The sequence below is a fragment of the Ovis canadensis genome, chromosome 3 (assembly GCF_042477335.2).
Source record: "Ovis canadensis isolate MfBH-ARS-UI-01 breed Bighorn chromosome 3, ARS-UI_OviCan_v2, whole genome shotgun sequence".
NCBI classification, from domain to species: domain Eukaryota; kingdom Metazoa; phylum Chordata; class Mammalia; order Artiodactyla; family Bovidae; genus Ovis; species Ovis canadensis.
Window position 1 is genome coordinate 77,082,870 of NC_091247.1, and position 26,178 is coordinate 77,109,047.

At 38.0% G+C, this 26,178-nt stretch overlaps 1 protein-coding gene across 2 annotated transcripts in view; it reads right to left on the reverse strand.

Moving 5' to 3' along the window:
• The window catches only part of MSH2 (mutS homolog 2), an 85,559-nt gene that overhangs the window by 7,415 nt on the left and 51,966 nt on the right, over positions 1-26,178 (reverse strand). For both annotated transcript variants that reach the window (XM_069583379.1, XM_070292344.1), the window contains 5 exons: positions 11,044-11,167; positions 9,218-9,368; positions 6,681-6,778; positions 3,118-3,363; positions 1,662-1,866 (listed from right to left, as the gene is read on the reverse strand). In XM_069583379.1, coding sequence (XP_069439480.1) covers positions 1,662-1,866; positions 3,118-3,363; positions 6,681-6,778; positions 9,218-9,368; positions 11,044-11,167 — 824 coding nt within the window. The remainder of the gene's footprint in view (positions 1-1,661; positions 1,867-3,117; positions 3,364-6,680; positions 6,779-9,217; positions 9,369-11,043; positions 11,168-26,178) is intronic.

Genomic DNA, 26,178 nt, shown 5'->3' on the forward strand with positions numbered 1-26,178 from the left:
GCATGCCACATGGTATAGCCAAAAAATAAAAAATAATAAAAGAAGCTTTCCACAACTAGCATGCCGGGAGCCAGCGTGGGGCATCCCGCCCATGGCAAGGTCATGAGGAAGAGGCCAGACGGGCAAAGGCGAGATCAGGCCTAGAGGGGGCCCCCCTTCTCGAGCATCTACCCCCAAACCAGAATCTGTCTGTTTTATTATTTCATGACTTTCACCAATTCCTCTGACATTAACAGGGGGCTATCCTCGACCACCTTTCTCTGGAGAAAATCAACTTAGGGCTCTAGCTAATAAGTCTCCTGGACATAAGAGGAATATTTCAATTCAAACCCCCTGTTAGCATTCTAGCTTGCTTGGCAGGTTTATCCAGACTCTTGCAGCTACGCATGTGATTGTTCACAGCCTCCCAAATGTGAGAGGCATGGGAAGCCTAAAACATAGAGCCTTTCAAAGAGTTAAAAGTTATTAGAGTAGTGCTGGCGTAGGATTTCATTATTGGGCCAATGCTTGTTGCTGAGTTCCCATATCTCTTATCCACTGCGCACCTGGGAGTGCATTAGTTAACATAGTTGGAATGTAAGAAAAACAAGTGTAGCCTTGAAATTAACCACATCAGACTTTTGAGCTAATTGGTTCTTTCTTGTAACTCACTGCACCTTTGCTCCCCAAGAAATGTAACTTGTTTAATACTTTCTAAGGCTGACATAGATTAGAAATGAAAAGAAAAAACATTTCAAGGAAAAATAAGTTTTCTGGTTGAGCAGCCTTTATCAAAAGAGGGTCATAAAATGTCCACAGGCCTCCAAGGCCAGAAGATAATGTACATAACATTGTCTATGGGAAAGGTTTGCAGAAAAAATCCTGGTTTCAATAAAGACAAAACAGATGTAATGTTTGGGCTGACTCTGTATGACTTTGCATCTTTCATTTCCCTCTATGTACAAGTAAAGGTATAAAAGACCCTTTTGAAAATAAAAATAGGGGGCCTCGCTCGAAGAAGTTTGGTCACTCCGTGTCTCTCTTTTTTTTTCTTTTTCTTTCTTTCTTTTCTTTCTCTCTCTTACTCTCTTTTTCAGGCTGATCCCTTGGAGCATAGAGGCTCCCTGCATTCACTTATCTGCCCGGGTTTCTAAGACCTGAATGGGGAAGACGTTCTGCGTGTTCATTTCCTCGGGAGACCGGGAGGGCACCTGTGGCCTCCGTGAACAGGGCAAACTCCTTGTCTCAGGGTTTTATTGGCTTTCTATGTAAACCAAGGAATATCAGCCTCTTTCTTTCCTCTATTCCTGTCTCATTCATTCATTCATTCGTCCGCCGACACCGTTTCTCCTTCAGGTTCCCTTGGATCCTGCGGGAGCTGGACCCCGGCACTAGCACCCTTTTATAATATAAAGTAGGACTTCCCTGGTTGCCCAGCAGTAAGGAATCCACCTTGCAACACAGGGGACGCAGGTTTGATCCCTCATATAGGAAGATTCCTCATGCCTCAGGGCAACTGAGACCCAACATAGAAAAATAAATAAATAAAGAGTTAAAAAAAAAAGACAATATAAAGTACATAAAGCTCACAAGAAAACTATTACACTAAATAAAAGACTGAAAATGTTTCAAAGGACAGAGACATCCATTTCTACTTTCAGGAGACGGGGAACTGTACTCACCTGAGAATAGAAGCAGTTTCTAACATTTCAGCCATAAATGTGGAGACTCCTTTCAACTGACTGTCACCAGCCCCTACCCGGGCCAAGATGCAGTCCACAATGGACACTTCTGCCCACTCACATGGCACAAAACACCCAATCTGGGCCATGAGAACTACTACCCCAGTCTGGCGAATATATGTTGATTTCCCTCCCATGTTGGGACCTATAAAACAAATTATATCAACAAGCAAGATTATTAACTTATTTTTGCTAATAATAATTGACTATTAGTCCTAAGTTGCACATTGATGACTCTCTTGAGATGTAACATACAAAAAGCAGACCACAGGCTGCCCAAAGGCATGAACAAAGTTCCTGCCTTACACTAGTCTCTGAAACAATGCCATTTTCTGTTCAGACAAATCTATGCTGTGCCCTTCTTCAAAAGAACCCATGAAAAACGTATCTTATCTATAATCTGACTATGATCTAGGAAGACCATATAGGTACTGCCCCACAGCTCACAAAGCTGCCTGCAGGATAACTTTATGACATTCAGGAAAGCAGTACTGGCCTAACTGATTAATTAACTCAACACTATTATGGATCTAGTAGAGAATGAATCAGCGATCAAATCCCTCAAATCACACAAACTCTACCCTAAAACCCAAGGACATGACCCACTTTTGGCAAATGTGAAATTTACCAATTAATGGGTTAGACCATGGGTCCCCAACCTCTGGAAACTAATGCCTAATGATCTGAGGTGGAGCTGATGTAACAACAGAAATAAAGTATAGCATAAATGTATTGGGCTTGAATCACCCCTAAACCATCCCTTCCCCCACCCTGGTCCGTGGAAAAACCATCTTCCATGAAACTGGTCCCTGGTGCCAAAAAGGCTAGAGATGATGGGTTAAGTTATATGAACAACTCAAAAATTCAATTAGGGGAATAAAATATAATCACTGACTGTTTCCCAAACACATTTATCCAAAGGTTCCTACCACCCATGCACTCTAACACTTTTGTTTTCTAGAATCTGATTAAGATCTCTCAAAATGCTTTAGTCTGAGACATGCTACACTGGTCTACACACAAGTCTACTTCTATTTAGTTTCACATGAATATAGTATTGTGTCTTTAAGAGAACTGCTATCCTAAGCTGAAGTCACTCCAGCAGCTAATTCTGCTTGACCTTCAATGACCTCACTACTGAAAAGGTCTGGCCCAAAGGTGCACTTTGAGGATGAAGAGATGTTTATTTTGAACCCCTGGAATAGCAGTTTCATTCTTGTTCATTCATATATTCATTCACGCACATGTTACTAATATATTACTAACTACTATGAAAAAACATTCTTTTTCTACCATCAAAGACTAGGATTTTCTACATCAACCTAAAATAACCATCTGCTCCAACATAAACAAGGGGAAACACTATTCCCCAAAAGCCCATAAACAAGGTTTCTACCAGTAATGATGTGGAACATTTGTTTATCTTTTTCAAAGTGAACATCATTAGGAATAAATGCGACTTCATCTTGAACTTCCACACAAGCATGTCTGGATGCTTTCAGTGTAATTCTCCCTCGTCCTTTTTCCAAAATGACTGGCCGTACATATGGAACAGGTGCTGCATTGGACACGTGAGCAAAGCTGACAACAGCATCCAGCTGAGCTAACACGTCGTTGAATGTCTGCATCGGTTCTACATAGCCTGTGTGAAAACAGAGAGTGCACAGGAGGATGGAATAAAAAACACAGATAAGCAGCTTTAAGAATAAATTCAACCTGATTCCATCTGTGAATTCAAAATCCATTTCCTAATTTATATGCTTAAAAAAAATTAACAGAGGTTTTTGCTATAACTAAATGTGAAAGGAACACCTAAAATTCAACAAAAGGTTAAAATGTCTTGTCACATTTTTCTCCTTACTATCAAGGGATTTCAAAAACCTCTTACCAAAATCCATTAAAATATAAAAGCACATGGCTGGTTATATAAAGAAATGAGGCAGAGATTTTAAAAAAAATAAGAAAAAGTTTCATGGGAGCACTTTCATGATATATTGCAAGTAAGAAAAGCAGGGCGAGGCAGAGTTCTAAATTTTAAGAGTCTGAAACCAGGATGGCATTTCACAATTATCCTAAGAAACCTGCAAACACCAGGTAATAAGATATAATGTGACTGTCCAGATTGTTACTTGAGGTTGTTTCCTGCCTTGCAATTAAGTTTTAGCATAAATTCAGATCCATAATTGTCACTCAGAATACTTTCAACAAGATTCCACTCTGCTACAGCAGTAAAACTAAAAGTTATTGCATACATTAAACAGTCCCTCACACATGCTAGGCAAAGCATGAACAGCCAATAAAAATGGTCCAAATTTCTAGAACAGATTTCAAAATTTTAACAGGTTGGAGGGGTTGGTATAACAGGCACCTGGGTTATGTGGAACTATCACACGGATATCAATGTGACCAAAGCCTTAAGAGACATTCAAGAGAACACCATCTCATTTTAGAAAAATACAACATTACGAGCTTAATCACATGGCAGGAAATCTGATTCAGCTTTGATTCCCTTAACCTCCATAAAAGTGAGAAAATAAAAATTCATGTATAAATGGCCAAATACAAATAATTCTTAATGTTTCACTTTAAAATTTATTCCTGTTTTACCTAACATATAAAACAGGGGGGAAGGGGAGAGTTCTCATTACCCTACCATACAGCAACAGCAACATTTGAGAATTACTTAAGTATTAGTGGAGCACTTACATAATTCTCACAAAACTTCTAACATACTAACATGAATAGATTTATAATAAAAGAAAACAAGCCTCTCAATCAAGAGCCTGTATTTGGTATCTCACACCAACTGGTTCTTAACAGCATCACCTTTTCTGGTTTAAGAGTAAGATAGAAAATTTAAAAAATGATCTATTATATTTTTAATAAAGATAGTTTACAATGTGCATACTAGACCAAGAAGAGATGTCATTTCAATTCAAGGTGACTCCAAATACAAAACCTTCTTTTCAAATGTTAACATCTAACAGCTTTAACATACTAAGTGCTTAACGAATATTAGTTAATATTATTTTGGGGGAAGACTTCCAATTTGAATTTACATAGTGTATTTTTAGGGTCCTTGCAGTGCCATCTAGGAAGGAACATAATTCAACTAGAAGATCTCCATGCTACAGTGATCTGATTAACACCAAACAAAAATGTAATCTTTACAGATCTCATTCATCTCAACACAAATATAAGGTATAATAAAACCCTTTAAAAGTGTTATGCTTCTTTCTGATTTACTATAAAAATTCATAATAAAACAATTTACAAAATTATACATGCTTATACTTTTTAAATGACTTATTACTCCTAAATAATTCAGTACCCATATCCTGAGAACAAGTAGGAGGACATCCTCCTACTTCATCACAATACACACCCAAGAAGTAGGACACCAATACCTTATTATCTTATATTAAACTTTGCCAACTTGTCCTAATGGTGTCCTTCATAGCTAGTCCCCAGGTCCAACCCCTAGTCCCAGATTCAATCAAGGATCATCTCCATGTCTTTGACTGTCCTGTCACTTCAAGTCTCCTTTAATCTCGAACACAATCTGCCAATTTCTTCTTTGCTTCCATGAAACTGACATGCTTTTTGTTTGTTATGTTTTGGCCAAGCTGCATGGCACATGAGATCTTGGTTCCCTGACCAGGGATAGAAACCTTGCCTCCTGCACTGGAAGCATGGAGCCTTAACCACCGGGGTGCTGACACTGACATTTTTAAAGAGTGCAGGCCTTAAAAAGTTTGTCCCTCTATTTAAATTTATCCAACATTTTCCTTCTTGTTACTATTCAGATTTTTTTTGGGGGGGGGAGGTCAGGAACACTACAGGCCTATCCTGGAGATATTGCAGGTTCAGTTCCAGACTACCCAAATAAAAGGAATATCACGATAAAGTGAGTCACACAAATGTTTTGGCTTCACAGTGCATATAGAAGTTATATTTACACTATACATTGCTAAAGAATGCTAACCATCATCTGACAAGGCAGAGTTGCCACAAACCTTCAATTTGTAAGACAAGACAAAATAAGACAATACCTGTGAATACAACGAGGTATGCCTGTACACAGGTGATGTATCTTTTCCTCGACATCACCTCAGGAAGCACACACATATAATGTCATTTGTCACTGGCAATGTCAACCTTGATCACCTGGCTAAGGTAATTCTTTGGTGATTTTTTTTTAAGGCACAATAAAGGTTGTGCTCAATACACACACATGATGATAGGCAAAGACTTCCAGCTTAACACATCGCCACCTACCCTGTGCTATATACATTCATTCCATGCTAAGGGTGTCACAGAGCCAAGTCAGGCTGTCGTTTCAATTATACGACAATCATCCTGGGAGCTCCCTGGCAGTCCAGTGGATGGGATTCAGTACTTCTAACTGCTGTGGCCTTGGTTCAATCCCTGTTCAGGGAATTAAGATGCCGCAAGCCACACAACATGGCGGGGCGGGGGGGGGTCATTTCTAACAGGTGTCCTCAAGAACAGACTCTGAAAATCTATGAAATGGCACGCAGAAATCAAAAAAGCTTGCTGCCTATATAATTTCTATTTGCTTTATTTATTTCCATAACCTAGAGCATGAGCTCCTAGATCTGAGGCATTAGTGCCTTATAGTCCCTAGTGTTTCTTTTCCTTGTTACAAGTTTTGTGCTTTTCTGTCTGTCTTTGTTTTACAGAATGTTACAGAATATTCCCATTCCTTAGCCTGCACTAGGTCATCTTTCTAGGTAGGAGAACAACCTCCAGTTAATTTTCCTAATGCAACACAGCATGCATTCCTTCAGAAGAAGCTTAACACAATAGTCACAGTGTGCAGCAGCTTTAAAAAAACAAAAACAAAAAACCCACTCTTCAAACAGCCCAATATTATTTCTGTTACCAAAATCCAGGTCATTTTCCGAACATCTAATGTATTGGTTCTGTTAAATTTACCTGAAGAAATATTGACAATTTCTTTAACAATGGCATTCTGGGCTTCCTCATATTCAGTTTTATTTTTGGTATACTCTTCATTGAGAGAAGTCAGTTTACTGCAAATCAAGATAATGGTATTATTAGAAATATTAAAACATCCACTGGAGGTAATGTGCACTACCTCTGAAATATATCTGGAGTATTATCCTATAAAGCATCAAAACAATAATTAAAACGGAAACATCAGGAGAAAATGGGCAACTCATTAGGGGTGGATGTGACTGGAATTCAGTGTATTAACATTAATGCTGTTTGGAATGGCCCACTGGCACAATTCTTGCTATAAAACTTATTCCCTTGTGTAAAATTCTGATCGCTAATCTTTTCTAAAATATTTAAATGGAGTAAGTCTCCATTCCAGGGACAGTGGAGCCTGGTGGGCTGCCGTCTATGGGTCACAGAGAGTCGGACACAACTGAAGTGACTTAGGAGCAGCAGCAGCAGTCTTCATCCCTATTAGGACAGAGGCCATCTTCTCTTTTAAAATACACACACAGCAGCACTATTTACAACACCCAAGAGATGGAAGCAAATCAACCGCTCATCAACATATGAATGGGTAAAGGTGTGGTGTGTGTGTATACTACTCAGCCATTAAAAATAATGAACCACTTGCAGAAATGTGAATGGATCTAAAGAATATCATGCTTAGAGAAATAAGTCAGAGAAAGACAAATAATCAACTATACCCCAATTAAAAAACAACACACACACACACACACTCCACACAGTTTTTCTCATTACCATAGGAAACTGTCTTTTCATACTAAAAGTTGTCAAAGTCAGGAAAATGTTTCGAAAACAATTCTACTGAGTGGTTTAAAGAGAAAATAAAAATTATACGTTAAAACAAAAAATGAAGACGAAAAATGAGAATAGAGAAAAAATATTCACTGATATCAAAGGAAGTTAAAAACAAAAAAACAAGGTAAGGGGCTCACAGTAGATTCAAGAAAGAGGTGAAGTACTTACAAGGAGGAGGAAATATCAGTCAACCAAGGCAGTAACTGTGAACATGATGCAATCAGCCAATGGCATAGCACACATATACAGCTCAAGAACAGCAGAGGGGCACTAACAGACTGCTGCGAAACAGGCAAGTGGGAAGGGTTAAAGGAAAAGAGAGAGACGCAAAGATACTATAAAAGTGAGACTTCTGTGTGAAGGAAAGACCTGCCAGACAAAAAAGGTGTGGGCAGGGACCAGACTGTATAGATTATGGTACATATTTTAGATTTTTCCTGATGACAGGATTAGAGGTTCTTAAGAAGGACAATTACATGATCAGAAAGTCAGACCCATGGCAAGCATTCAATTTGCTGACACAAATCAATGAATGAATAAACAAATGAGCTTTTCACAACTGTTGGAACCACTGCTGCCATTCAGTTCAGCTTCTTATAGTTCTATTTTGGCTTAGGTAAGACAGAACTTTTGGGGTGTTATATCGTCTTCAAATCTCTTACTGGTCAGTTATAACGTATAAATTTCTTCAATCAGGGACGTTGTGTGATCAAGAAATAGCAACTAATAAATCTAGCAGCAGAAGATCTAGGTCTGAGTATCTACTGTTACTAGTCATCCAGTCCTGGGGAACTGGAGTTTCAGTTTCTCCATCTAAAGGTGAGAACTATAACCTGTCCTATTTATTTCAGAGGGTTGTTACGAGAAACAAACTAAACAGATACACTGTTTTTCATTACTAGGTTGTCTGAACACCTAGAATAATGTCTGCATATAACAGACACTCAAAAACACTAAATAAATGGATAAAAGAGGGGCGTATATACAAAAGCTAACTGGAAATACTAAGAATACCCAAGAAGGGTGGGAGTAAGGCTGGCCATAAGTTCTAAAATAATATAGAAGAGAAAGGATAATGGCCTTACTCTCCCAGTTACTTTATTTTTAAATAATTCTTTTTCACTAGTAAGTAATTTGTCTTAGGGGCTTCCTATTCCTAACATAAGCAAGAGAAAATGCATAAAAAACTACTAAGATTTTTTCCAACATTAACATTATTTTTTTAAAAAAACTTATAGTCCAAATGAATGGCCTCATTAAAGTTGGTAGCATCTCCCTAAATGACACATCAATTGATATATCAGAAGAATAACAAAATTTCCTTAGAAAAAAATAAACATGAAAGTAACTAATAGAGATACGAAGGGAACTAACTCTAACAGATATGTAAACACCAAAAAAATGTAATATAATCTATTTCACATTGATAAAAAGATAAGAGAGATTTGTGAAAGAATAATCTTAAACTCAAAATGCCACTTCAGTGAATGAGGAAAAGCTGAATTATTCAACAAGTAGTGTTAGGATACCTGATCAAACTCTCTTAAGGAAAAAAACAAAAAGGCTTCAATCTTATTTTATGCCTTGTTTCAAGAAATAAAATAAAACTTCCTTATGATACAACATTCACATTTCATCAGAGAATAGTTTATGGAACTAGTAAAGACTTAATTTAACATAGGCTTACAAACCTGTTTGTAAATTTAACACCATTCTTCTGGATATCTACTGTACTGAAATTTTTATTATTACGAAGGACTTTTTCTTCCTTGCACGTTACTCGGAAATAATAGCCAAACTGTGTGCTGGAATCCAGTTTAATCTGTTTGCCAGGATCTAAGCCTTCAAGATCAGAAAAAAAAGAAAGAGTATGTCATAGATATGCACAGCCATTTTAAATATAAGTGTTTAGAATACTTAAATCTAAATAGTGAAAAACATTCTTTTATTATTTACATGACAGCATACTGGAAATTATTTATACTATCTGACTGGGAAAGATGCACATCCTATTTCACTCAAAAAACTACATGAATTAAGCATATCTATAAAATATTTAAATCCCTCTTTTAATGTTAGCTTGTGATGTGGAGCCCGTTCTGGGTAAACCCATCCAAGGTTGCAGGGCACCAGCAGTGGGGTAGCTCTGTGTTTCAGATGCTTTGGGCACGAGAGTAGGTAAGGTATGGTTGTTACCCTTGAGGAGTTCTGCTGAAGGTTCTTTAGTTAACCAAAGCCTTTCCCTGGAACTAATATAAAGCATAATTAAAGAAAAAAAAATACACTTTCCAAAGAAAAATGTGAGACTCTGAGATTGACAACGAAGCTCTAGAAAACACTAGGCCCTGTACTCTGTTAAGTGTAGAGAGCGTCACAAAAAAGGCAATGATCAATCAGCTAGACTATGCACCTAAGATTTTTAAATTTTTACGCTTGTCCTCTCCTCATTCATTCATCAATGTCATCTTTAGACCCCAAACCAGAAGAGAGAGATAGTATCTTAAAACTTAAGATAAATAAATTTATTTGCTAAAGCATGACTATGGAGTACTAGAAACAGCAAACAACTACAGACAGATCTCACTTGACCAGGGAGGAGACACATAAAGAGAACACGGAGAGATCTATAAGAAGAGGAGGGTAAATTTCAATATCGTTCAAGTCAAAGATTAACTCTAGGATCAAGTTCATATATGAACTCTCCATGGAAACTATTTTTTAAAATTTTTATATATGTTGGTATGGGCATATACAACAGGGGGCTTCCCAGGTGGCGCAGTGGTAAAGAATCTGCCTGCCAATGCAGGAGACTCAAGAGATGCAAGTTTGATCTGGAGAAGGAAATGGCAACCCCCTCCATTATTTCTGCCTGGAAAATTCCATGGACGGAGGAGCCTGGTGGACTATAGTTCATGGGGTCGCAAAGAGTCAGACATGACTGAGCACACACACAGGCATATACTAGAGTGATACTGCTCTGCGGGACCTTCTGATATGCTAAGATTTACTCATTTAACATAAAAGTCAAAGATGCTCATTACAAGAGGTTTATAAATTCAGAGCAAGACAGAACAAAACAGTGTGAGACAAATTAGGGAATAAGCTAGGGAGTTTAAAACAAGTAATTTTTAAAGTTGATATTAATGAAGTGCTTGGGAACCCCAAAGCCAAATCAATGAACTACTCCTAATAGAATTAGGCTTACAGAAAGAGTGTCATTTAAAACAGGTCTTACTTAAAAGATGTTGCAAGGGCCATATGGGGTGACTTGTTTGGCAGGAATGTGGGGTCATCCTGGGATTAGAGAAATTGGTTAAGAGATGAATCTGAAGGGGAGGCCAGGCCCCAGATGTAAAGAATCCTGTATGTAAACTTTATGTGACTGTACTTTTATTCAGTAGAAAACAGGGCTAGCATCTTAAACAAGGAGGTGGCATGATCAACTGTGTCTTCTAGCTCCAGTGTGGATACTGTGTAGACAAAAGAATTATTCAAACCTTCAAGGGCCCATTCTTACCTAGATCTCTAGCTGCACTTACTAATGTTGACTGCATCTTCTTTTCTAAGTCATCCATTATTTCTCTTAATTCACTCAAGTTAGGATCAAATGAAGGTTTTACAAGGAATTCATGGTTTTCCACCTATAAACAGAACAAAGTGTAGCCAAACTTTATCAGTGATGGATAAAGATGTAAGTCATGTAATTCTTTGCTTATTTAAAATTCACTAATGTTTTGAGTTAAATGATTCAGTATCTATAAGTTATTCAGTCACAACTGTAAAGGAGTTTTTACTGATTAACAGATGTAAAGAGTTCTATTTATTAGGAGCTGAGACCTCTAGATACACAAAAATTATTCATATGAAACAGTTTAGTGCTAATGATGCTTTTTACCACTAACAGTATATGTTATTTTTATTTATATTTTTCCCTAAACAATGTTTAAAGACTGTAACAGAATGGTTTTTGCCCAAACCAAGGATCTTAGGAATTTCAGAAAGTTAGCTCTTGAAATCCTTTTTTGAAACAAAACAAAATGACTAAAACTTAAACAGACAAAATTATGAAAAACTATTTTTTAAAAAAAGAATGACATCTATCCACACACATAATAAGAACTATTAAAAAGACCTAATTTCATATAAAAGTATGAGTCAGTTTTCCAAAATGAGGAAATTAAAAAAAAAATCAGTATGTGAGAGTGATATAAATTCCTAATTACTATCCACTTAATCAGAGCATACCTTCTCCACATACCAAACACAAGAATGAGAAAATAAAATATTACAGAAAACTATCATAAAAGAGAATAAAACATTTATCAAATAACTTTCTCAATTTAAACCAACAAAAGATTTTATAATATACTAAAATTTTAAATTTCAAACAAAACTAACTTTTTTTAAAGGCAGAAGATTTGTAAAAATAGCTTTGTAAAATATAAAAATGTAAAGGTTGACATTTTCTTTTTTAAAAAGGCACTCGTTTGCATGTATGAGAAAAACATCAAGTCATTAAGTGGGCAAGTATAAAAATACACAACTCACAGATGAGAAAATAAGTAGTAAACTAAAGTCACAGAAAAATGCTAAAGCTCCATAATAACAAAAGGCATGAATGTTTAAGCACCCTTAAGATATTATTCTACAGCTTTGTTTTTTTTTTTTAAGAAAAAGAAACCTACTCCCAAATACTAATGAGGCTACAGTGAAATTAGTATACTCATTCATTTCTAGTGAGAATCTAAATTGCTATAACCTAAAAAAAAACAAAAAAGCAATATGCGATAAGACTCAGAGATATTTGTTATACTCTGACATAGCAATTCTACTCCTAGAAATTCAATCTAAGGAAATAATGCAACAGAAGCAAACACCACATGGATGAATAAGATCTCTACAGATTTATCTGTTATAAGGCCTGGAAATAACAGAACGTCACAATATTTGCACAATGGTACATCAACAGAATATTGTACAGTTATTCAAACAGACAATGAAGACGACTTAGAAACAAGGACTAAGACTCACGATAACTCCAAGGGAAAAATTAATGCTACAATGGTGGACTGACAGTGTTACAGAACTGCCTTCTTCCAACAAACTTAAGAGAAGTGATGCTGAGCCAGGCTAAATTCCTATCCTCATTCCCACCTTCCAGTAATCCACGGGTGAGTCAAAAAAACCCTGAGAAAGCTCACTTAATAATCCCAATCTGGCTTGTAAGCGGCCTGAGGTGACCCCTAAAAATGGTATGCTATTCACTTGACCCAGAAAACCTCACAAAATAATGCAAATCAAGAGGTCCAAATCTTCATGTTCACTTTAAGAACGCTCGTGAAACTGCCCAGGCCATAAAGGGTATGCATATCTGGAAAGCCACCAGTATCTGAAGGATGTCACTTTAAAGAAGCAATGTGTGCCATTCCGTTGTTACATCGGTGGAGTTGGTAGGTGTGCACAGGCCAAACAGTGGGGCTGGACGCAGGGTCGGTGGCTCAAAAAGAGTGCTGAATTTTTACTACACATGCTCAAAAATGCAGAGAGTAATGCTGAACTTAAGGGCTTAGAGGTAGATTCTCTGGTCATTGAGCACATCCAAGTGAACAAAGCCCCCAAGATGCGGCACAGGACTTACAGAGCTCACGGTCAGATCAACCCCTCCATGAGCTCTCCCTGCCACACTGAGATGATCCTTACTGAAAAAGAACAGATTGTTCCTAAACCAGAAGAGGAGCCTGCAAAGAAGGAAAAGATATCCCAGAAGAAACTGAAGAAACAAAAACTTATGGCCTGGGAATAAATGCCACAAAAAATAAATGCAAATAAAAGTAAAAAAAAAAAATCCCAATCTGGAGAGAAGACCCAAATGAAGCAAGGGAAAGTAATGACTGAGCTCTAACTTACTACACAGTCTTAGGCTGCACCCCAAATGGAGTGCCCTTTGGTAATGCTGTACTCCTCCCAAACAATGGATAAGAAAATATACCACCCAACCAAGTGTTCTAACTTAGAACTTAAGTATTCCAACAAACATGACACAATGACTTCTACGAGTTGTTTTTATATCATCAGCCACTTAGTACCAGAAACACACCAGCTATTACCCTAGACTACACAACAGGAAATATTAATAGAACAAACCCAGGCTTAGAACTCCAAAATGGTATAATAAAATCAAGAAAAAAGATTAAAAAAAAAAGAAAGGAAAATCAGATCCTAGCAGTATCACTGAAGTAAAAATAAATACAAATAATACACATGTAAATATATAAATAAAATACAAATAAAATTTAAAAGCTGGCTTAAAACTCAGCATTCAAAACATGAAGATCACGGCATCTGGTCCCATCACTTCATGGCAAGTAGAAGGGGGGAAAAAGTGGAAACAGTGGCAGATTTTATTTTCTTGGGCTCCAAAATCACCATAGATGGTGACTGCAGCCTTGAAATTAAAAGATGCTTGCTCCTTGGAAGAAAAGCTATGACAAACCCAGACAGCATATTAAAAAGCAACACTTTGCCAACAAAGGTCCATAGAGTCAAAGCTATGGTTTCTCCAACAGTCATGTGTGGATGTGAGAGCTGACCATAAAGAAGGCTGAGCGCCAAAGAATTGATGCTTTTGAATTGTGGTGCTGGAGAAGATTCTTGAGAATCCCTTGGATAGCAAGGAGGTCAAACCAGTCAATCCTAAAGGAAATGAACCCTGAATGTTCACTGGAAGGACTGATGCTGAAGCTGAAGTTCCAGTACTTTAGCCACCTGATGCAAGGAGCTGACTCAGTGGAAAGACCCGGATACTGGGAAAGATTGAGAGCAACAGGAGAAGGGGGCAACAGAGAATTAGATAGTTGGATGGCACCACTGACTCAAAGGACCTGAGTCTGAACAAACTCTGGGAGATAGTGATGGAAAGGGTAGTCTGGCGTGCTCCAGTCCATTGAGTTGTAAAGAGTTGGACATGACTTAGGGACTTAACAACAAATAAATACAACAGCGAAGAGATACTGTTGAATAGAATTACCTGTACTGACATAGAAGAAAAGACTTGATATAATCAGAAATTTCACAAGACAGAGACTGAAGTAATTAGAGAGGAGAAAAAGAATATAAGGAAGATACTAGAAATCTTCAAAAACAAAAGCAAAAACTCCACTATCCTAGAAATACTAGATAAAACATTACAAGCATTTTTTTCAAATATGTTTATAGTTAAGAGAAAACTAGATACCTGAGCTCCTACAAAGTGGAATCAGTCCCCAGCATAAAGCAGGCCACAGGGCCATTTAAAAATCTTACCTCATGAGAAATGGTAACAATTAGAGAAACCTGCCTCCAGCAGCTTGGGCACCGAGAAAGGGAAAGTCGGGGCAGAATCTTCTCTCTGACAATGTGTGACCAAAAGCCTGCCTTTACTATATACAGAATAGGTGAAGGGAAGTCGCTTAGTCATGTCCTACTCTTTGCGACCCCGTGGACTGTAGCCTGCCAGGTCTTCCGTCCATGGGATTTTCCAGGCAATAGATAACTATTAACAGTAAGGATCTAGTGTATACAGCACAGGGAACTCTACTCAATGCTTTGTAATGGCCTGCATGGGAAAAGAATCTAACGAGGAGTGGATACATGCATGCAGTGAAGTGAAAGTTGCTCAGTGGTGTCTGACTCTTTGTGAACCCACAGACTATACAGTTCATGGAATTCTCTAGGCCAAAATACTGGAGTGGGTAGCCTTTCCCTTCTCCAGGGGATCTTCCCAAACCAGGGATCAAACTGGGTCTCCCGCACTGCACGCGGATCCTTGACCAGCTAAGCCACAAGGGAAGCCCAAGAATACTGGAGTGGGTACCCTATCCCTTTTTCTGGGGGATCTTTCCGACCCAGGAATTGAACCAGGGTCTCCTGCATTCCAGGCAGACGCTTTAACCTCTGAGCTGCCAGGGAATATGTAGAACTAATTCACTTTGCTGCACAGCAGAAACTAACACAACACTGTAAATCAACTATACTCCAATACAAACTAATTTAAAATAAACAAATAAATAAACGCCTTCACCTGGATTGGGATTTCAAATGTCTGCTACTTATCTTAGCAATGCAAAAGGCTGCTGGTTGCGGCCATTTCTATTATCCCCTCCTTCTACAGTGATAGAACTGACAATTTTTCAGAAGAAATGTTAACTACTAAGAACAAACACTACATTTTCCAGCTTCCCTTGCAGCTGGTGTGAGCATATAACCAAAAGACTGTGAGCAGAAATGATGTGTACCATTTCCAGAATGTGACCTCCTCTTCCTTGTCCTCTGCCATTGGCTGGAATAAAGTTAAGGAAGTGAGCTATCCTGGATCTTGAAGGAGAAGTAAAGGAGAAGACGGGCTACAGAGACAGTGAGCCTGCCCTGCCAGCCCTGTGTTGCTATGCCCACACAGTCATGATAGAAAATTAAACCCCTATCCTTTTTAAGCCATTGTCATTTATTTGCTCAATGGTGTCTGACTCTGGTTTCTTTCTCAGCAGCTAAGTCTTTGCCAGTAGCCTAATCTTTGCCCAAACAAATGTAGAAAGCTCCAGACTGAGAAATTAACTTAAAAGTGTTCCTGGGTTAATTACATTTGTAGGGTATAAAGCAAAAGCAAATTTTATCTGAGGGGATATATGATTTGCCTGTATAACTTGCACAGGAAGAATGCAGATAAATGAGTATTATCTAAACATACATAACAGACAAGGAAACAAGACACCATGAGTAAGAGACTCAAAACAATAACAAAAGACAGCAGAAAGAAGACAAGGAGCAGATTTAAATCCAAGAAATTTTAAAGATGGAATATTAAATATATTTAAAACATTTAAAGAATGAGAATAGAACATGTGAGCAAAGAACAAGATATTACTTTAAAAAAAAAAAAGAGTAGACAGACTTAGAAGTGAACCAAACAACTTTTATAAATGAAAAATATAATGATTAATTTTTTTAAAAAAATGGGTTGTTAAACTACACATCAGAGTTGACAAATTAGACTATCTGAAGTAACCACAAAGAAAGCAGCAAAGACACATGCTGAAAAAGTACTGAAGAGGCCAACACATGTCTAATCATGGCATTAAAAAAGAGAGTGAAGAAATACAGTATTTGAGGAGATAATGACTAATAACTTTCCAGAACTGATAAAAGATAATAATTTTCTGATTAAGAAAATGCAGCAAATCCAAATAGGAAAAAAGAAAAAGAAACCCACTTTTGGACAGAGTAGTAAAAGGAGCCAACATCTGGAAACAAGATTTGTAAACAACAAAATAGTGCAAGCCAAAGGACCGTGCAACACAATTTCACAAGCACTGAAGAAAAGCAGCCGTCAGTGTGAAACTGCACACCCAGTAAAAACACACTTCACGAGCAACCTAGCCCTGGGCTTCACCCTTGTTCTTGCACGGTCCTTTGGCTTGCACCACTGTGCTGTTGACCCACCTTGTTTCCAGATATTGGCTCCTTTTCCTACTCTGTCCAACAGTGGGTTCCAACAAACAAAATCTGACTAACAGCCGACCTCCCGCCAATAAAGGAACACCTAAAGAACATCCAGGAAGAAGGAATGAACAGCAACAAAAATGATAAGCATACAGGTAAATCTAAACCGAACACTGACTAGAAACAGTGGAAATCCAAGGGGCATAAAGACAGAAATAAAGGATCAGCCAATAATGAAGAAAAGTTATCTGATCTAAGGTATTCTAAGGTCCTGATATTTGAGGGGAGATATAAAAACATGCTGACAGGTTTCTCACTTTCATGACACATTAAAAAAAAAAGTCTGTAAATAACTTTAAACCAGTGCGTGTTTGATAGGATGGAGGAGCATGAGGGGAAACAAATGGGAATTTTTAAAATCCAATCAATATAAAAGAAAGAAAGAGTGGGTAAGGGGAACCAGGAAGAATAGGAATCACAAAATAATTTGGTAGAAATAAATCCAAACTGCCCCTTAAAAAAAAGATTATCAAATTACACTTTGAAATAAATAAAACGCATCTATAAGGTTTACCTAAACCAAAAAAACTCACAAAGGATTGAAAAAGATATACTATGTAAAAAAAACAAAAAATAAGGACTGGCATTGCTTTCTTATTATCAGACAAAATATATCTAAGGCAAAAAACATTACATAATAATAGGATGACTATTATGAAAGTGTCCCTGAAGATTCAATTCACTGCAGAAAAAAATAACAGCTCTGTGCCTTGAAAACATAAGAAGGAAAATTTCTTCACATTTCTCTTAGTAACTCAGCAGATTAAATGTTAGCAAGTATCCAGATAATGTGAACAAAACAACTAAAGTTTTACTTAATGGACATATAGAAAACTCTGCAACCAAAATTAGGGAGCACTTATAATCCATGAATACATGGAGAATTTTATGAAATTGACACATACCAAGTTTATAAACTTAAAAACTTTCTAAACAAATGACAAATCAAAGAACAAGTGATGATGGGAATAAATGACTCAAAACTGAGTAAGAAATAATACCTCTCAAAACATATGGGATGCATTCAGCTAAAACAACACATAGAAAAGTATAACCTTAATTGCTTACTAAAAAAGGCTAGAAAAATAGAGACTGAAAGACATCAAAAATAGATGAAATATATATGTAAGACTGGAAATTAATGAAAAACAAAACAACCCAAAGGTACAGGGAGGATTTAAAAGTCAAAAGTTGATCCTTTAAAATAAACAGGCTATGCAAAGATAAAATATCAGAGGCACAAATTATATTAAAAATAAACAGGAACTCTGCCTGCAAATACAGCAGTGCTTTTAAAAATAATAAGCAATCACTATGAACAACTTTTGGCAACTGGAAAACTCAGAAACAAACTCTGTGTCCAAAAGTGGGTTCCAACTTTATCTCCTAGAAAAAGGGTTTAGTATTCAGAATATAAATAGAATTCATAACTCAATGACCTTCCCTGGTGGCTCAGATGGTAAAGAGTCTGCCTGCAATGCAGTTCAATCCCTGGGTTGGGAAGATCCTCTGGAGAAGGAAATGGCACCCCACTCCAGTATTCTTGCCTGGAAAATCCCATGGACAGAGGAGCCTGGCAGGCTATAGTCCATGGGGTCACAAAGAGTTGGACACAACTGAGCGAACATGTCCCATCCATAATTCAAAGACAAACAACCCAATTTAAAAGTGAGCAAAAAATCTGAATAGACATTTCTCCAAATATACAAAATGGTCAACAAATATGAGAAAAGATGCTTACCTTCAGATACTAGGGAAATGCAAATCAAAACCACAGTGAAATATAACTTCATTACTAACTAGGATGGCTACTAAACAATGAAGAAGAAGAAGAAGAAAAAAAAACACCCACAAGTATTAGCAAGAATGTGCAGAAATTGGAATCCTCATATATTGCCAGTAGGAATTTTAAGTGGTAAAGGTACCAGGGAGAACAGTGCAGTGATTCCTCAAAAAGTTAAACATAAAATTACCATATGACTCAGCAATTTCACTCCTAGCTATATATCTAAAATAGAACAAATAGTTGTACATGACTGTTCAAAGGCATACTATTCATGCTGGCCAAAAAGCAGAAACAACCTACATGTCCATCTACAAGTGACTAGAGAAACAAAACATGGTATACCCATACAATGGTACATTACTGGTCATAAAAGAAGCCAGTCACAAAAGGCTACATATTGTATGATTCCATTTATAAATGTCTAGAATTGGCAAGTCAGCAGAGATGAAAAGTAGGTTAGTGGTTGCCAGCAACTGAGGAAACTGGGAAAGAGAGTAGCTGCTAATGGGTATGGGTCTCCTTTTGGTAGTAATGGAAAATAGTTTAGAACTAAGTGGTAGTGGCTGCACAACAATGAAAACGTGCTAAATACCAATGAATAATACGCTTTTAAAATTTTTATGTAAATTACTCTCCAAAAATGTAATCACTGGAAAGAAAAAAAAGGGAAAAATATAATATTCATGGATAGAAAGACTCAATGTTGCAATGATGTTGATTCTCCCCTAAGTTAATCACTAAATTAAATGCAATTTCAATCAAAATATTGATAAGACAATATTATTTATAAAGTTTAGAAATTATAGTAATGAAATGCATGAAAATGATAACAATAAATACCAGTTCCAGGATAGCACATAATTCTGTGGAGGGATGTACGAAACAGGACTTTGTAGTGAGCATACTATTAGTATACTAGACAAGTATTTCCTAATTAAATGTTAAGATTTTTAAACACCTCAAAAAGGAGGAAAGTGAATGGAAAAATTGACAGGAGAAAGGATGTGGTCAGAAAGAGGGGGAAGGAAAGACAGGGGTTGGAAGAGAAAAGGAAGGAAACGGGTCGAGGCATGGGAGGCCAGACAAAGGAAAGGGGGGAGGTGAAAGCAGGGAAAGTTAAGGGGTGAAGAAAAGAGAATAGGAATGAGGAATTTTTCAGACACCCAGGCAGGAAGAGCAGATCACCTGAAATGTGGGGATGGAGAGGTGGGTGGGGAGGAGATGGCAGTTGTAAATCAAAGTGGTAACAGACATTCACTATCTTCTGAATGTCAGAAAATAGTGATGCACTCTGGAAGTTTTAAGAAAGCACTAATTATAACATGGAACAACAGACTGGTTCCAAATACAAAAAGGAGTGCATCAAGGCTGTATACTGTCACCCTGCTTATTTCACTTCTATGCAGAGAACATCATGAGAAATGCTAGGCTGGAAGAAGCACAAGCTGGAATCAAGACTGCTGGGAGAAATATCAATAATCTCAGATATGCAGATGACACCACCCTTATGGCAGAAAGTGAAGAGGAACTAAAAAGCCTCTTGATGAAAGTGAAAGAGGAGAGTGAAAAAGTTGGCTTAAAGCTCAACATTCAGAAAACGAAGATCATGGCATCTGGTCCCACCACTTCATGGGAAATAGATGGGGAAACAGTGGAAACAGTGTCAGACTTTATTTTGGGGGGCTCCAAAATCACTGCAGATGGTGACTGCAGCCATGAAATTAAAAGACGCTTACTCCTTGGAAGAAAATTTATGACCAACCTAGATAGCAAATTCAAAAGCAGAGACATTACTTTGCCAACAAAGGTCCATCTAGTCAAGGCTATGGTTTTTCCTGTGGTCATGTATGGATGTGAGAGTTGGACTGTGAAGAAAGCTGAGTGCCGAAGAATTGATGCTTTTGAACTGTGGTGTTGGAGAGGACTCTTGAGAGTCCCTTGGACTGCAAGGAGATCCAACCAGTCCATTCTAAAGGAGATCAGTCCTGGGTATTCATTGGAAGGAATAATGCTAAAGCTCAAACTCCAGTACTTTGGGCACCTCGTGTGAAGAGTTGACTCACTGGAAAAGATTCTGATGCTGGGAGGAATTGGGGGCAGGAGGAGAAGGGGACGACAGAGGATGAGATGGCTGGATGGCATCACTGACTCAATGAACGTGAGTTTGGGTGAACTCCTGGAGCTGGTGAGGGACAGAGAGGCCTGGCGTGCTGCAATTCATGGAGTCGCAAAGAGTCAGACATGACTGAGCGACTGAACTGAACTGAATTATAATAAAGATTTGTTTGAGAATAAAGCTAAAAGACAGATATGGTTATCAAGCATGAAGAAATTCAAGGCCTATAATAATATTCATCAACTTAAACAAAAAATACCTGAAAAACAAATCTGGCCAAATAAAAGTTGAATTAAGCATTTTAAAACACAGGAATGAAGAAGCCGTGGTAAAAGAACATGATGAGCACTGAAATCATTTACAAATAAAAATGAACATTAAACAGCCTGGAAATTGGAATTAAGGCTGCAGACATATGCATATTTTAGACCTGGCCAGTACAAAAATAAAACTATTAAAAACCAAGAGGTATAAAGGGAGTTCTGTAGAAGCACATATGAGTGAGTGGTTAATTGCTCAACTTTCAGGGCAGGTAATTAATACTCCAAAACTGAAGCATGTTTGTCAAAGAAACTTCAATCTTTTCATATTTTTCTAATTTAAGTTTCTTTAACCTATGTTTTAGATTATTTTCCCTCTCTTATGGTGAAAAATCATTCAACTGAAGCTAAACAATTCCCTCCAGTAATTTTTTTGTTGTTATTACACTGAAAGCCATTAGGTTAGACCCTTTTAAAATTAAAAGTTACATTTACAGTATGAGTGTCCTGCTCTAATTTATCTATGCATCTGTCTGCACATAACCATAAAAAGACCATTAGCTATGTCTCAATGGGGGCACTACTAGGATATTGAATAGGACAGTACTTTATTGTAAGGGATTAAAATGCAAAATTTCAACATCTGTTCTCTAAACCTTCAATCCTGCTCATACTTGAGAACAGACTAATTTTAATAACAGTCATTTCTGGGTGATAGATGTGGGAGATATTTTAACTTCCATCTCTCTTCCTTTCTGCATGGTGTGAATGCTTTATATAGGTATTGGTTTTATAAAAACAGTGTTTTATTTTTAGGCCATGAGGCATGAGGGATGTTAGTTTCCTGACCAGGAATCAAACCTGCGCCCCCAGCATTGGAAACAGGGAGTCTTAACCACTGGACCAAGAGGGACATCCCCTGCTGCTGCTGCTGCTAAGTCGCTTCAGTTGTGTCCGACTCTGTGCGACCCCATAGATGGCAGCCCAACAGGCTCTGCCATCCCTGGGATTCTCCAAGCAAGAACACTGGAGTGGGTTGCCATTTCCTTCTCCAATGCATGAAAGTGAAGTCGCTCAGTCATGTCTGACTCTTAGCGACCCCATGGACTGCAGCCCACCAGGCTCCTCTGTCCATGGGATTTTCCAGGCAAGAGTACTGGAGTGGGTTGCCACTGCCTTCTCCAGGACATCCCCTAGTCCTGTGTTTTTTAAAGTAGAACTATTAGAAAAAATGCCAATAGGTTCTGACAGTTAATTCTAGGTGGGAGAATAGGAATACTTCCCTTTTTTGTATTTCTTTTTCATTTTCAAGTATAAAACCTTTAAAGTATACTGCATATAAAATACAGTATCTTTAAAACTTCTATACACTCTACAATGATATAGTTATATCAGAGCTATTCAACTGTGGCTTATTAAAAACGATTTCAACTTTTTGTCCCAGTATTTTCAATAAAAATTTATCTAAAGTCATTACTTTTCCAAGATGAAATATCAGTAAGGAGTATATGTGAAAACTAAGATTCAAAGATAAAATGGTCCAAATACATACAGAAAGGTTTAAAAATTTCATACATCCCACTGAATCACCCAATAAACTAACATTGTTTACTTTTTGTGAAAAATCACTGTTATTTTTGAACCCTGCTTTATGGTAGTTTTGCTCTACATTTACTTCAAAAACGGAAAATCATTCCATAAAATTTACGGAAAGCAGCCACAAAAACAACTGATGTATTTATGTAAAAAGCTAAGCCTAGGAAAAGATAAAAAGTAACCCAACCATTCACATAAATGACTGCTCCCCTCATCACATGAATTCCTAAGTGCACAGCTAGAAAATATGAAATCATACATAAAATGACTGATATTCTCCTGAGGTTTTTCTCAAAGTGGTTCTGAGTCATGTAATTGAAATGCCTAAACTCATCACAAATATCCACAATGACAGTGAGGGTTGGAATCACCTTATAACCCAAGCTAAGTTTAAAAGTTTGTAACTGAGAATAAAGAAGATATTATAGTAAGTCACCTCCCTAGAGACTCTAGACAGGTTTTAACTAGGAATCTGCTTTATTTAAAAGACAGTATCATACTATAAAACATGAAAGTCTACAGCTGCAGGGCAGAATCTTAGGAGACACTCCTGGTGGTCTCATGACAGTTACTCCCCTCTTTCCCCCGTCCCAGCAGAGCTCTTACTTTGTGTGCCTCCAGCTAGAGAAATAACGTGCCCTTAGTTATCTTAGGCCCATCATCACATTCTCTGGCCACACGCACTGCTCAAACAGTCCCATCAAGGCAAACTGCAGGAATCTTTCTTGGAATATGGCATGAACTTCTACTGGTAGGTAGCCATCTTAGAGCCAAAAGAGAAACCAGCTTTAGGTTAAAATTTAAATCATAAAATAATAGAAAAGATCAAGAAATGAAGTTCTTTGATGAGCTCACAGAGCTTCTGAATAAAAGCAACCCTATGAGCCGAGATGTACTGAGTTTAGATTACCTGCAAAAAAATACGAGTCCTAACTGATACTAAGCTTAACCTCAAATAATCTATTCAGAAAAAAAAATAAAAGAAAATCCACAACTCACATCTTACTGGCAAAGAACTTAATGTTGAAGGGGTCCACAATGTATCACTGTGGCATAAAAATTATACTGAGACAAAAGTATGAGAGTAGACTTTGTTTCTGAGCCCCGTTATTTCCATAACAGCAGAGCACCCCAAAAAACTCAACTGTCAAGTCCTCTCTCACAGAGTTTCACAACCAGGGAAGTCAAAACTATCGTATCTTCCATCTGTTCTCCAAACAGCTCACTCATCTGCCCTAAAAGCCATTTGCTTTCCAGTCAGTGCCCTCTCTCCCTCTCCCCCTTCCCTACTAAGATAGGATACAAGTCCCAAATTCTAACAGCTTCCTTAATTAATATTTTTCTGTGAACTCAAAATCTGTGCTCTTGCTCATCTGGTTTTGCAGTCCTTAGGTGCAATCTCAAAATTGACAGAATGATCTTGTTTCGCTTCTAAGGCACACCATTCAATACCACAGTAAGCCAAGTCTATGCCCCAACCACTAATGCTGAAGAAGCTGAAGTTGAACAGTTCTATGAAGACCTATAAGACCTTCTAGAAGTAACACCAAAAAATGATGTCCTTTTCATCACAGGGGACTGGAATGCAAAAGTAGGAAGTCAAGAGACATCTGGAGTAACAGACAAGTTTGGCCTTGGAGTACAAAATGAAGTAGGGCATAGGCTAACAGAATTTTGCCAGAGAACACACTGGTCATAGCAAACACCCTCTTCCAACAACACAAGAGAAGACTCTACACATGGACATGACCAAATGGTCAATACCGAAATCAGATTGATTCTTTGCAGCCAAAGATGGAGAAGCTCTATATAGTCAGGGGAGAAGGCAATGGCGATCCACCCCAGTGTTCTTGCCTGGAGAATCCCAGGGATGGCGGAGCCTGATGGGCTGCCGACTATGGGGTTGCACAGAGTCAGACACAACTGAAGTGACTTAGCAGCAGCAGCAGCAGCAGCATACAGTCAGGAAAAACAAGACCGGGAGCTGACTGTGGCTCTGATCATGAACTCCTTATTGCAAAATTCAGACTTAAATTGAAGAAAGTAGGGAAAACCACCAGACCATTCAGGTATGACCTAAATCTAATCCTTTACAATTGATTATACAATGGAAGTGACCGAAGAATTATGGACAGAGGTTCGTAACTCTGTACAGGAGATGGTGATCAAAACCATCCCAAAGAAAAAGAAATGCAAAAAGGCAAAATGGTTGTCTGAGAAGGCCTTACAAATAGCTGAGAAAAGAAGAGAAGTGAAAGGCAGAGGAGAAAAGGAAAGATATCCATCTGAATGCAGAGTTCCAAAGAACAGCAAATAGAGATAAGAAAGCCTTTCTAAGTGAACAATGCAAATAAATAGAGGAAAACAATAGAATGGGAAAGACTAGAGATTGTTTCAAGAAAATCAGAGATACCAAGGGAACATTTCATGCAAAGATGCGCTCGATAAAGGACAGAAATGGTATGGACTTAGAAGCAGAAGATATTAAGAAGAGGTGGCAAGATACCCAGAACTATACAAAAAAGATCTGAACGACCCAGATAACCACGATGGTGCGCTCACTCACTTGAGCCAGACATCCTGGAATACGAAGTCAGGTGGGCCTTAGAAAGAAGCATCACTACAAACAAAGCTAGTGGAGGTGACGAAATCCCAGCTATTTCAAATTGTAAAACATGATGCTGTTAAAGTGCTTCATTCAATATGCCAAAAATTTGAAAAACTCAGCAGTGGCCACAGGACTGGAAAAGGACAGACTTTATTTTTTCTGGGCTCCAAAGTTCCTCAGATGGTGACTGCAGCCATGAAATTAAAAGACACTCCTTGGAAGGAAAGTTATGACCAACCTAGATAGCATATTGAAGAGCAGAGACATTACTTTGCCAACAAAGGTCCATCTAGTCAAGGCTATGGTTTTTCTAGTGGTCATGGATGGATGTGAGAGTTGGACCGTGAAGAAAGCTGAGCGCCCAAGAATTGATGCTTTTGAACCGTGGTGTTGGAGAAGACTCTTGAGAGTCCCTTGGATCGCAAGGAGATCCAACCAGTTCATCCTAAAGGAAATCAGTCCCAAATATTCATTGGAAGCAGCACTTTGGCCACCTGATGCGAAGAACTGACTCATTAGCAAAGACCCTGATGCTGGGAAAGATTGAAAGCAGGAGGAGAGGGGGACGACAGAGGATGAGATGGTTAAATGGCATCACTGACTCAATGCACATGAGTTTGAGTAAATTCCAGGAGTTGGTGATGGACAGGGAGGCCTGGCATGCTGCAGCCCATGGGGTCGCAAAGAGTAGGACGCAACTGAGCAACTGAACTGAACTGAACCAGAACTTCCAGATGTTTAAGCTGGATTTA